The 12,732-nt window shown below is 47.3% G+C and overlaps 1 protein-coding gene across 1 annotated transcript in view; it reads right to left on the reverse strand.

Annotated features, from left to right (window-relative positions):
* MORN1 (MORN repeat containing 1) overlaps window positions 1–12,732 on the reverse strand; it is a 519,059-nt gene that overhangs the window by 287,058 nt on the left and 219,269 nt on the right. The window contains exons 9-10 of the mRNA XM_075329305.1: window positions 10,762–10,885; window positions 3,292–3,473 (exon numbers count right to left, since the gene is read on the reverse strand). Coding sequence (XP_075185420.1) covers window positions 3,292–3,473; window positions 10,762–10,885 — 306 coding nt within the window. The remainder of the gene's footprint in view (window positions 1–3,291; window positions 3,474–10,761; window positions 10,886–12,732) is intronic.

Genomic DNA, 12,732 nt, shown 5'->3' on the forward strand with positions numbered 1-12,732 from the left:
TAAATTATAGGTAACAGATTACAAAGGTTATGGCAGAAACTACCTACTTGTTGTTTTTAAAAAAATTATTATACTTTATTAATATGCATTAAAAACCAAAACAAAAACAAACATATGTGGACTAAAATTTCTTGAATGCCGTGGAGGTTACTGTGAACCTGATTCAAAAAACTTTGAGACCAAATTAGCCCAGACCACGAGTATGTGTAGTCAGAAGAAGTGGGAGGTGGGGGGGGGGGGGAATTCCCTCTCCTCTCACCCTACAAATGTATCACTGCCTGCCAATGGAGTGCATCCTAATGTAAACGATGCCCCCATTCCTCGGCGGCTATCCCTCTTCTGATCCTCACTCTTGTGTCAGGTCACTGGGGTCTCAAGTAAGTAAGACAATTACTCTTATCACTAGGGGCTCACAGCAAACAATAGTGAACACCTACCACTCATAAACTCAGTGCACATTACTATCTTGGCCCAAATGCAGATAATTCAATACGTAGTAATATTAATCCATATCTCATATGGGGGGGGGGTTGATAAAAATCCCTAGTCAGCTTACCCCTACTTAGCAATGGAGTACACCCTTAGTTTCCTGGTGCCCCCACTCCTCGGCGGCTCGCCCTTATAGACCCTCAACTCCCTCTCAATTTATTCGGGACTGAGTTATTAAGATATGGAACAAAAGATCATAAATCCTTTATCTGTCATGTTAGGGAGTGCTCTGGAAACATATCATTTTCTCAAAAATTCCATCTCACTCAGTGCACATTAATAACTTGACCAAAATGCAGACAATTAAATAAATTTGATATTAATCCATATCTCATATAAGGTATATTTAATAATAAATGTCCCTAAACAGCTTGCCCCTGCCTGGCAATGGAGTACACCCTTAATTTTCTGGTGCCCCCATTCCTCAGCGGCTCGCCCTTATAAACCCTCAACTCCCTCTTAATTTATTTGGGATTTGGCAGGAAAAGCAGGACTATTTAAGGCTGCTTTCACACCTCCGGTTTCTGCAATGCGGCACACTCCGGCACTTTGCAGGAAAATCGCAACCGTTTTTTTTTTCCCCAAAAATCAGACAGCTAGAATGACCAAAAAAGGGTGCACGGCTTGGTGTCGGCTAACCACCTGCCAATGGAAAAATCAGAATAAGGGAGCCAGCACAAATTCTAAACTGTACTTATTAATAAATGGGAGATTTTTGTCAAAATATTGCAATATTTTGAGCTACCCCGCCACTCCACGGCAAATCTCAGGGGGCAGGTGGTTAGCCTCCACCAAGCCGTGCACCCTATTTTGGTCATTCTAGCTGTCTGACTTTTCGCAAGTGGTGACTGTTCACACACAGCCATCAGCCCTGTCCACAGGCTATTTAATCCAAGCAGCACTTGCCTGGGCCTGATCCGCCCACAGCTGTGATTTAGTCACAGGTACGGGATTGCAAAGCATCAAGTAGGTGCTGTTTTAAATAGTCCTGCTTTTAATGTGTGAGGCCGCATGGCACCCTTGAGATAAATAAAATATTAGTGTAGGACTGCCCCCTGAGATTTGCCGTGGAGTGGCGGGGTAGCTCAAAATATTGCAATGTTTTGCCAAAAATCTCCATTTATTAATAAGTACAGTTTAGAAATTGTGCTGGCTCCCTTATTCTGAAGTGTAAAGGACACTTTACATGCTGCGATATTGGTATCGATATCGCTAGCGAGCGTACCCGCCCCCGTCGGTTGTGCGTCACAGGCAAATCACTGCCCATGGCGCACAACATCGCTTACACCCGTCACACGGACTTACCTTCCCTGCGATGTCGCTGTGGCCGGCGATCCGCCTTCTTTCTAAAGGGGTGGTTCGTGCGGCATCACAGCGACGTCACACGGCAGCCGTCCAATAGAAGCGGAGGGGCGGAGATGAGCGGGCAGAATATCCCGCCCACCTCCTTCATTCCTCATTGCCGGTGGACACAGGTAAGGAGATGTTCGTCGTTCCTGCGATGTGTGCTGCCGCAGGAACGGCGAACAACCAGCGGCATGCACCACAAACGATATTATGAAAAGGAGCGACGTGCCAACAATCAATGACTTTTGACATTTTTGCGATCGTTGATCGTCGCTCCTAGGTGTCACACACTGCGATGTCGTTAACGGCGCCGGATGTGCGTCACTAACGGCGTGACCCCGACGATATATCGTTAGCGATGTCGCAGCGTGTAAAGCACCTTAAAGTGTATGTAATGACACATTATTGATGATGTGGGCTAAGCTCCCGAGACCACACCAACGCCACGCTTTACAATTATAGTGCTTGGTGTAAACTACCAACCGCCATTCCAATTAGTTTAGCGAAAATGTAAAGGTTTTTCACTGTATCCAAATTATGTGCACAACTCACGCCAAGAACAATATAGAAGAGGGAGAGGGGTACATGGACAGAGGTGACAACCCAAACAAGTATGTTGGAAAGAGGCACAAGGGTGGATGAAAAAATCAAAATGTTATGCTCGTGTCCAGTAGGGAAAACTCATTCTGACGGTCAGTATGAAAATGTCACGGGTGTGTCACGGGTGACAGACAAGTCAAGTGGTTTCTGGCAATAGAAGGTCACAGCGTTTGGCAGTGCAAAATACTCCCTGAATTTCTGTTGTTCCTGCTGTTAGTATTCATTGTACTAGGTAGCTTTCTTGCTGGATTTTCATCTCTTCCTCTTTAGGACCCAACGGAGCGCTCCTTCCATCTAGCTACTAATTATCAGTATTCCCCTTGTGCTTAAATACTCCCTTCTTCCATGGACTGTTGCTGGTGATATTATTTAGCTCATTCACGTTCTGGATGCAAGCAGGTGGCTTGTACTCCTCTGTGGTATCGTTGCTGAAACTTTGCTGAACTTCTACCTGAGTCATCTGTAGATAAGTAGTTCATGCATTTTCCCCCTGTGTGTCTTCCTTGTGTTTTCTTTAGCGTTTAGTGGGGTTGACGAAGAGCTCATCCCACCCGTTCCTTATTTAGGGTCCAGCACTTGGGATACCTAGGGTCAGGTCGTTCCTTATTTAGGGTCCAGCACTTGGGATACCTAAGGTCAGGTATTCGGCTCGGCGCATAGGTGCGAAATCTATCTAGGGTGGTGAGGGACCCCAGGGACCAGCAGTAGGTTAGGGTCAGGAGTCAACATCTCCCCCTACCTTGGACACAGGATTTCCCTTACCTTTCGCCATTCACTTGGTACTTCCCCGTACCTAGCGTGACAGAAACCCTCTGTACAGATACATATATAATTGACCTGTTTTGGATGACTCACCATCTTGCCTGTTGGATGCATCTCCTCCATTCTCGTGGAGTATCTCATGGTCTGACGACAGGGGCCGCTGGGCGTTAGACGACTCCCCTTCAGTTTGGCTCAATAATGATGGATCGCTGCTGTCATGTGGCTGCTTTTCTCCCGTTATATATGACAGCGGATAATTTATACATTCATAACCACTGCGGATAAACAACGCTTACATTAACCGTAGGAGAAATGAATTCACATGTATCGCCTACACGTTGACAAAATCTCCACTCAGGTAGCATTTTACATCAAAGCTCCTTCCCACATTCTACACATCATAGTTATTTTCATCCTCTTAGAAATGACAAATAACAGTGAATGTCAGTGCAAACAAACCTCCTGTTAAAAGCCTGAACGCTTCAGTGAAAAATGCTTCAACATTTTAGGTTTTTATAAGCACTTGTTTCATTTCCAGGACTCACACAATTGATAAACTGCACTTAGGTTTCTATAGAGAGCACTTGTTTTAAGAGCGTTCCTGCAGTGACGAGGCACGGAGATAGGAGTGGGCCCAAAGAAGAGACGACGACCGGGGGTGAGTCTATGCAGTTAACCGATCTGACTCCGTGACCTCCGTATGATGTGATACATACGTATTAGTACTGTACAACTATACTTGGTTATGTTTGGAACCTACAATAAACAACTTATCGAAACGTAAAAGGATTTTCTTACAGATAAAATATATTTTTAAAAGGTCTCGGTGAGGAGTCTGACAAGCAACTTGAGCCTTCTGGATTGTTCAACCAGAGCCGGGCGTCGGCTGATTCAGATTCACTGGTCTCCAGCTTTGCAGGAGTTAATCCCTGCAGACTGGTGAGCAGGACCTAAATGCTCGGGCTGCTGATTGCCAAGTGCAGCTGCCTCCTCCCAATAATAAGCAAGGCTCCCTTCCTGTAAGTGCCGATGATAGCCTCTTCAATCCCGGTCTTGGCGTTGCTCCTGTTCATGGTGATCTGTGCTGCGGTTCTGAGTGGTGTGAGAATTTCCCTGTTGTGCGTTACTTCCTCCCCTTTTTCGTTACCCCCCAGTTCACATATTGTCTCCCCTGTGTGTGTTGAGTGCTTTGTGTATGAGTTTCAGTTCTCCCTTGTCTATGTCATTTTGCAGAGTTTTGTCTTTGTGTTTCCCGGCCCGCCCTGAGGGTGGGGGAGAGCGGGCGTAAGATCAGGGCCCAGATAGGAGATAGGGTCACGCTGTGGGCTCTGACCTGGCTACCATCAAACCTACCTCCGAGATAAGGGACAGTGCAGGGTCGCAAGTCTGAGGGCCAGCCTAGGAGCCCCTGTCCTATCTTCATATACCCCGTGACACTCGGACATGCTAAAAAATAAAAAATACAATACTCAACCTGTCTGACCCACCATAGTTCGTCTTCTGACAATTACCCATCCTTGCAGGTCTCTACTTCTTGCTCCTGTCTTTATACAGCTGGATATGCCTGACTTAGGCTATGTGCGCACTAGAAAATGGACTTTTGTTAAGAAAAATCTGCACCCTCTGGCAGAATACTGCACCCGCGGCAAAAACCCACGGTAAAAGTCATGTAGGGCAATAACTACAAAGTCAGGTGTCAGACAAATGTAGACAAATGTGATCTAAAGGTGAACACACGGTGAAGAAAAAAAATGCTAGGCCAGATGGTGAGTGACAAAGTGGTAACCAGGTATATATATAATGTATATATATATATATGTATATATATATATATATATATATATATATAGATATATATATATATATATATATATACATATATATATATATATATATATATATATAAAGCACTGTTCATGCAGTGAAGACAACTTCAACTAGGAATTCCCTAAGTTTCTCCCTGCCTAATAGTGGAGGTAAGCACACCTACATTTTTTGGGTGCCCCCGCCCAGCGTCGAAAAACCCTACTACTATCTAGCGCCCCCTAATCGGCAACCATCACCCATAAAGTGGAAAACGTGTCACGTAAACTGTCACAAAGTCATATATATCCCCATATATCTAACGATGGAACGCTACTCACTTGAGGCACCCGGGCGTCTTTCTATCTAGTGGGACCCCTGCAGGGATGTTTTGAAGGACATCTGTCCCTCAAAGAATCATCAGTGCAAAACAAGATGGCCTAGACAGTTTTTGGACCTATTCAAATCCAGTTAGTATCACCTGATGAACCCCGAGGATACAAGAGGGAAAACGCATCAGGATTTTTCTTGGATTACCCCAGCAGATAAGTAACTGGGGGATTTTTTTCTATTTAGGCCTTGTAATTTATTTGTGTGAGAGTAATTACATAACCGTATGTTCTTTTGGATTACCCCGACATATATGACTTTGTGACAGTTTATATGGCACGGTTTGCACTTTATGGGTGATGGTTGCTGATTAGGGGCCCTAGATAGTAGTACGGATAAACCAGGGTCAGCCAACACTGAGTGGGGACACCCAACAAATTAAGGTGCACTTACCTCTGCTGTTAGGCAAGGACAAACCTAGGGAATTCCGAGTCTCATGCCTCAAGAGAGGTTCCATTTACAGTTATTTTCACTGCATGAACAGTGTCACTGATATACAGTGTATATTTATATATATATATATATATATATATATATATAGTGATCAGTATTTTTCTTTTCACCCTGTGTGTTCCCCTTTAGATGACATTTGTCTGACACCTGACCTTGTAGTTATTGCACTACATGGCTTTTATTTAATACATTCTAAATTTTAACTTAACTTAATAAAGTATTGTATTTAGAGGTAAATTTTGATTTTTTGTTTGTCTATCCTCTATGGTTGAGAACATATGTGGTCTTTAGCTAGAATCGTTTGGGCACTGTCAGCAGATTTTTGCTATGGAATCTGACAGCAGCATGATATAATGGCTGAGACCCTGATTCCAATGATATATCATTTACAAACCTGTGTGTTGATTATTCAATAAAATCAATGTTTTATCAGCAGGAGATTATCACTACAGGACTAGGTATCTCGTGTCTCCTAGTCTAGTGTTTTGTGTAAGGGGCACTTTGCACACTGCGACATCGCAGGTGCGATGTCGGTGGGGTCAAATTGAAAGTGACGCACATCCAGCATCGCATGCGACATCGCAGTGTGTAAAGCCTAGATGATACGATTAACGAGCGCAAAAGCGTCGTAATCGTATCATCGGTGCAGCGTCGGCGTAATTCATAATTACGCTGACGCGACGGTCCGATGTTGTTCCTCGCTCCTGCGGCAGCACACATCGCTGTGTGTGAAGCCGCAGGAGCGAGGAACATCTCCTACCGGCGTCACCGCGGCTTCCGTAGAAATGCGGAAGGAAGGAGGTGGGCAGGATGTTTACATCGTGCTCATCTCCGCCCCTCCGCTCCGATTGGCCGCCTGCCGTGTGACGTCGCAGTGACGCCGCATGACCCGCCCCCTTAACAAGGAGGCGGGTCGCCGGCCACAGGGACGTCGCACGGCAGGTGAGTGTGTGTGTGAAGCTGGCGTAGCGATAATTTTCGCTACGCCAGCTATCATCACATATCGCTGCTGTGACGGGGGCGGGGACTATCGCACTCGGCATCGCAGCATCGGCCTGCGATGTCGCAGTGTGCAAAATGCCCCTAACTCCCCCCCACCTACCGTGTTTCCCCGAAAGTAAGACAGTGTCTTACATTCTTTTTACCCCCAAAAGTCCCACTATGTCTTACTTTCCCACAGCAATCGCAGCAAGTCTCCATGCAATGTACCGTATGGGGACTTGCCGCGATTGCTGCACATGAGGGCACTGAGGCTGCGTGTTTTTGTATGTTGTCCGTGGTCCTGATGGACCACGGACAACATTACTGCAACATTTCTCGGTGGCCGAGCGTTCGGCTGAGCGCCCGACCGCCGGCACGTGACAGCTCTCAGCTGAGCGCTCGGCCGCCGGCATGTCAGGGCGCTCAACTGGGCGCCCGACTGCCGGCATGTGACGGCTCTCAGCTGAGCGCTCGGCCGCCGGCATGTCAGGGCGCTCAGCTGGGCGCTCGGCCGCCGGCGTGTCAGGGCGCTCAGCTGGGCGCTCGGCCAGTACTGTAAAGAACTGGGCGCTCAGCCGCTGGCATGTCAGGGCGCTCAGCTGAGCGCTCGTGCCGGCATGTCAGGGCACTCAGCTGGGCGCTCGGCCGCTGGCATGTCAGGGCGCTCAGCTGGGCGCTCGGCCGGTACTGTAAAGAAGAAAAAAATAAATAAATAAATAACGCTTTCCGTTTACTATGTCTTACTTTCGGGGCACGTCTTACATTAGCCGCCCCCCCCCAAAACCCCCACTACGTCTTACTATCGGGGGTGTCTTACTATCGGGGAAACACGGTATGCACAGAAAGCGGCCAATCAGTGGTGTGGGCGGGGTTATACATAGCTCAGCATTCCGAGCTCTGCCAGATTAACAGCAGAAGAGAACTGTGGTTTTATAAAAATGACAGCATGCTGATCATTGCTGGCCCTATGTCATGCTGCTCTCAAATTACATAGCAAAAACCTGTTGACAGATTCCCTTCAGTAAATTAAAAGGCCCTTCTGAATAAGACAAGACTTTTCCAGGTACCCTATTGGGGCAGATGGCTGTCATACAGGGAGGTCCCTGACGCGAGCAGAGACAGGCTCTCATTCAGGACCGGCCTTGTACAACACAGTGATCTATTAATTTAATTGGCAGCTATGTACTATTACATTTGCAGGTTTGAAGCCGACTACAACATTCCCCAGCAATATCAAGCACCAAAGGGGTTTTGATATACGTTTTTCAAAATTCCTTTTTACAAAACTCCAGAATTTCAATGTAGACGAGCAATAAACAATCGTATAGGAAAGTAGATAACAAGATATGTATGAGGGGTGCAGGACCTCCGTGATCAGCTGTTATCCAGGTGAGACAATGTAATGCTTGATGCTCGCCATGAACTATTAAAGGGGTTGTCCACTACTTTTACATTGATCTTTTATCCTTAGGGGCACTTTGCACACTACGACATCGCAGGTGCGATGTCGGTGGGGTCAAATTGAAAGTGACGCACTTCCGGCGTCGCTCTCGACATCGTAGTGTGTAAAGCCTAGATGATACGATTAACGAGCGCAAAAGCGTCGTAATCGTATCATCGGTGTAGCGTCGGCGAAAACCATAATTACCTTGCTGCGACGGTCCGATGTTGTTCCTCATTCCTGCGGCAGCACACATCGCTGTGTGTGAAGTCGCAGCAGCGAGGAACATCTCCTACCTGCGTCCCGGCCGGCAATGCGGAAGGAAGGAGGTGGGCGGGATGTTTACGTCCTGCTCATCTCCACCCGTCCGCTGCTATTGGCCGCCTGTCGTGTGACGTCGCTGTGACGCCGCACCACTCGCCCCCCTTAATAAGGAGGCGGGTCGCCGGCCCGACCGACGTCGCAGGACAGGTGAGTGCATGTGAAGCCGGCATAGTGATAATGTTCGCTACGCCAGCTATCACCATGATATCGCATCTGTGACGGGGGCGGGGACTATCGCGCTCGGCATCGCAGCATCGGCTTGCGATGTCGCAGTGTGCAAAGTACCCCTTAGGATAGGTCATCAATGTGTGATTGACTTGGATCCGACACCCAGCATCCCCACGATCAACTGTTCCTTGTGCTGCCGGCAGAAGCTGGCGGCAGGAAATGCTCAGTTCCGGAGTTGCCCCGTCTTCTGATGGCGGACGCTGCTGGGTACTGAACATTTGTCTCCTATTTGATTTAAATGAGAAGCGGATAAACAGTACCCGGCTGCGGCCACTATCAGTTGACGGGGCAGCTCCGGAACTGCATACATCAGGCTGCCTGTTGCCGCCACCGAGAACAGCTGATTGGCGGGGGTGCCAGGTGTTGAACACCGGCCGATCAGACATTGAAGACCCATCCTAAGGTGAGGTCATCAATGTAAAAGTAGTGAACAACCCCTTTAATGTCCCTTCTACAACATTCATATGCCCCATTGTGTACTAAAACTGATATTGATTGTCACGCCCAGTATGTGCCGTCATACTGCCATCACTGTCCTGTGCATGTCCAGCTTGCTGTTGCTTCCACCTGTTGTTGCTGAGTTTTCTCCTGGCTATAGGAGGGGTGCGGCCAAACTCTCCAGGAATTTGTATCCCCTGTGTCCTGCAGATTGTTTGTTCCCCAGCCAATCCCCTGCTAGCACTCATTATTTCAAGCAGCCTCTCCCTCTACACTGGTGTCTGACCTTTCTTTTCTGTTTGCTAGCAAGCTCTTGTACATAAGCTCTAGTTTTGTTTGCTGGAGATCTGTCTGTTGTGTCTTAGGATGCTTGGTCTAGTTTCTGTTTTGCTCGCTAGGTTTGTCTGTTTGCTCCTTGTAAGCTCTATATGTTTGGTCTCCGTTTAGCCTCCGCTTTGTCTTGCCTGTTTTTGCCCTGGCTCGCCTTTTGTTTGTCCTAACTTCTCCTGGCTTACCTTCCGACTGTCCTCATATTTTCTCACCTGTCTTTGTCTATGTTTTCTACCTATCTGTCTGCCCATGTCTCTGGATTCTGCCTTGTCTGTGTCCATCACCCTGACACTCCGGTCATCTGCTTCCGGCCCGGGGACTGCCCTGGAGAAGCACCTGGTGACTACCGTCGGCTAAAAGGCCCGTTTTCCCACATCCGACATTTCGCTGGATTGCTGAATCCGGCACACTCCAGCACAGTGCAATAATGTACAATGGCATCGCAGCAAGCTCAGACAGAGGCAGACAGACAGGCACAGACAGGGAAAGAGACAGACAGGCACAGATGTGGAAAGAGACAGAAAGAGACAGACAGTCAAAGAGACAGAGGCAGACAGATACAGACATTGAAAGAGACAAAGACAGGGAAAGAGACAGGGAAAGAGACACAGGGAAAGAGACACAAGGAAAGAGACAGGGAAAGAGACACATGGAAAGAGACAGAGAAAGAGACAGACCTGGAACGAGACAGACCTGGAACGAGACAGACGGGGAAAGAGACCGATGGGGAAAGAGACAGACCTGGAAAGATACAGCATGTGACCTGAGGTTGCCACAATGCCATTGTACAGTATTGCACTGGAGTGTGCCGGTTCGGGTAATCTGGCGAAATGCCGGATGTGTGAAATGGGCCTAAAGTCTATCCTCACCACTAGAGGCTCTAGCAAATATAAGTTATGCCCCACCAGGCTAAACCTGGCCTTGTGGAGCAGTGGGTCCAGACCTGCCCGTTGTCATGTTGATGATCTATCCTACAGAAAACTCGTGGCAAGACTGATACATTATGTGATAACATGAGAAAGATCCCAGAGGATACGAGATAATCCCTGTCCTGTACTTCACCCCATTCCTAGACATGGCACGGTGTGTCACTTTTATACATCTTCAATAAATAGCATAATTGATCACAATTTATCCTCATTAATCAACTGTGATCAGAAAGTATATATACATACAATGGCGTCTGGATAGGCTTTTCTTCAAAATCTTCAATTAATTCCAAAAAGCTGGTAGCTTGAGCTTTAGCAGATGGCGTATATTTAATTCCAGCACTGATTCTCAAGACTCGCCCGTTTTCATCTGTTCAATAAAAAGAAAAGACGGTAATAATAAGTCAGCTATTGATACAAATATACCGGAGTAACCCTCTATGTTCAGAATACGCCTGATGGAAGATGTCGGAAGGCTCTGAAAATACATGTAAGTAAATGAGGGTGATGTAACAATTCGTCTTGGTCGATACCTCATCAAGAAGACCCAAGAGTGTTCATTAAAGGTCCCAGGAAATTATCACAAAGATTCTTCATAAGATACAATTTATTTCCAGGGATTCCCGGAGGGTGCGCATTAGACACCATATCTGACCACATCCGCTCCAAAACAAGAGAACGTAATCAACAGATTCCCTGCAATTTATCATTTGCCAGAAACTACGTGGGAATTAATATTCTTTGTCAGACACAACAATTGTCGGATTCTTTTTCAGGATGGAAGAAAAGGATTAGATTAATGTCGCTTTGCCGTCACGTTACTCCCAAATCCGGGGAGAGTTTCTCCATCTCCTCTCTATAACGAGCAAAACTGGAATCTGTAACCGGGTGATAAGTTATTTTGGGATCGTTAAAATCACTACGTAGCTTCATCAGGTTTAGTAGGGCAAATTTATCAAAATGGCATAAATCTTCATTAAAGAGGTTGTCTCATGTAAGATGGTGGTGGTAAATGGCGAGGATGTCCAACCAATGTGATCCCATGCGTGTGCTGCTTTTTCTCCTGAGGTCTCTGCTTGGCTATAGCGGGCTTTACACGCAGCGATATCGCTAGTGAAAGCACCCTCCCCCTTCGGTTGTGCGTCACGGGCAAATCGCTGCCCGTGGCGCACAACATCATTAGGACCCATCACACGGGACTTACCTGCCTAGCGACGTCACTGTGGCCGGCGAACCGCCTCCTTTCTAAGAGGGCGGTTCATGCATCGTCACAGCGACGTCACTAAGCGGCCGCCCAATAGAAGCAGAGGGGCGGAGATGAGCGGCCGTAACATCCCGCCCACCTCCTTCCTTCCTCATTGCCGGCGGGACGCAGGTACGGTGATGTTCCTCGTTCCTGGGGTGTCACACATAGCGAACAATCTGCGTCCTGCAAAAGCAACGATATTTGGGATTAGAACGACGTGTCAACGATCAACGATAAGGTGAGTATTTTTGATGGTTAACGGTCAATCGTGCGTTTCACACGCAACGAAGTCGCTAACGAGGCCGGATGTGCGTCACGAATTCCGTGACTCCCAACGACATCTCGTTAGCGATGTCGTTGCGTGTAAAGCCCCCTTATCTCTGGGTGGGCGCAAGGTCAGACATGTGGTCTTGATAAAAAAGCAGGGTGTAGCTATCATGCTCGGAGTAGAAGATTTCTGTATAAATGCGATCAGACCAATGGGCGTATGACGCACTATCAAAAAAAATCACAAAAAAGGGGAAACACCAGGGTCACGATACACCTCCTGCACTCACCTCAAGCTGACTCTTGAACTCCCTAATGTCACTATACAGGTTCTTTCAACCTGTCGGCGAGTAGGATACCTGTGTCCCTCAGCTGGCCCTAAACTCACCCTGTGTAGTGAGTAGGCCGACGAGTACACTAGGCTCGCCACTACACTAACAAACACGGAGGGAAAGGAAAGACAGACGGGGGAATAAACAAAAGGATACAAAACACCAAACTTCATCGTAGAAAACGGACCCTAAAGTAGCAGGTGGATGGGCACAGGAGAAAACCTCAGCAGTATCTTCCACCAGGCTGGTCAAAGTAGAAATGGATTCTAACAGCACCAAGGACTGCTGGGAATGGTAAAGTATTTAACCTAAATGGGCGTGGGCCCAAAACAACAACAGCTGACCTGCCCAGCAGAGAACTGCTGGCAACAA

This window comes from Anomaloglossus baeobatrachus, chromosome 11 (genome assembly GCF_048569485.1).
Source record: "Anomaloglossus baeobatrachus isolate aAnoBae1 chromosome 11, aAnoBae1.hap1, whole genome shotgun sequence".
In the NCBI taxonomy this organism is placed as follows: Eukaryota; Metazoa; Chordata; class Amphibia; order Anura; family Aromobatidae; genus Anomaloglossus; species Anomaloglossus baeobatrachus.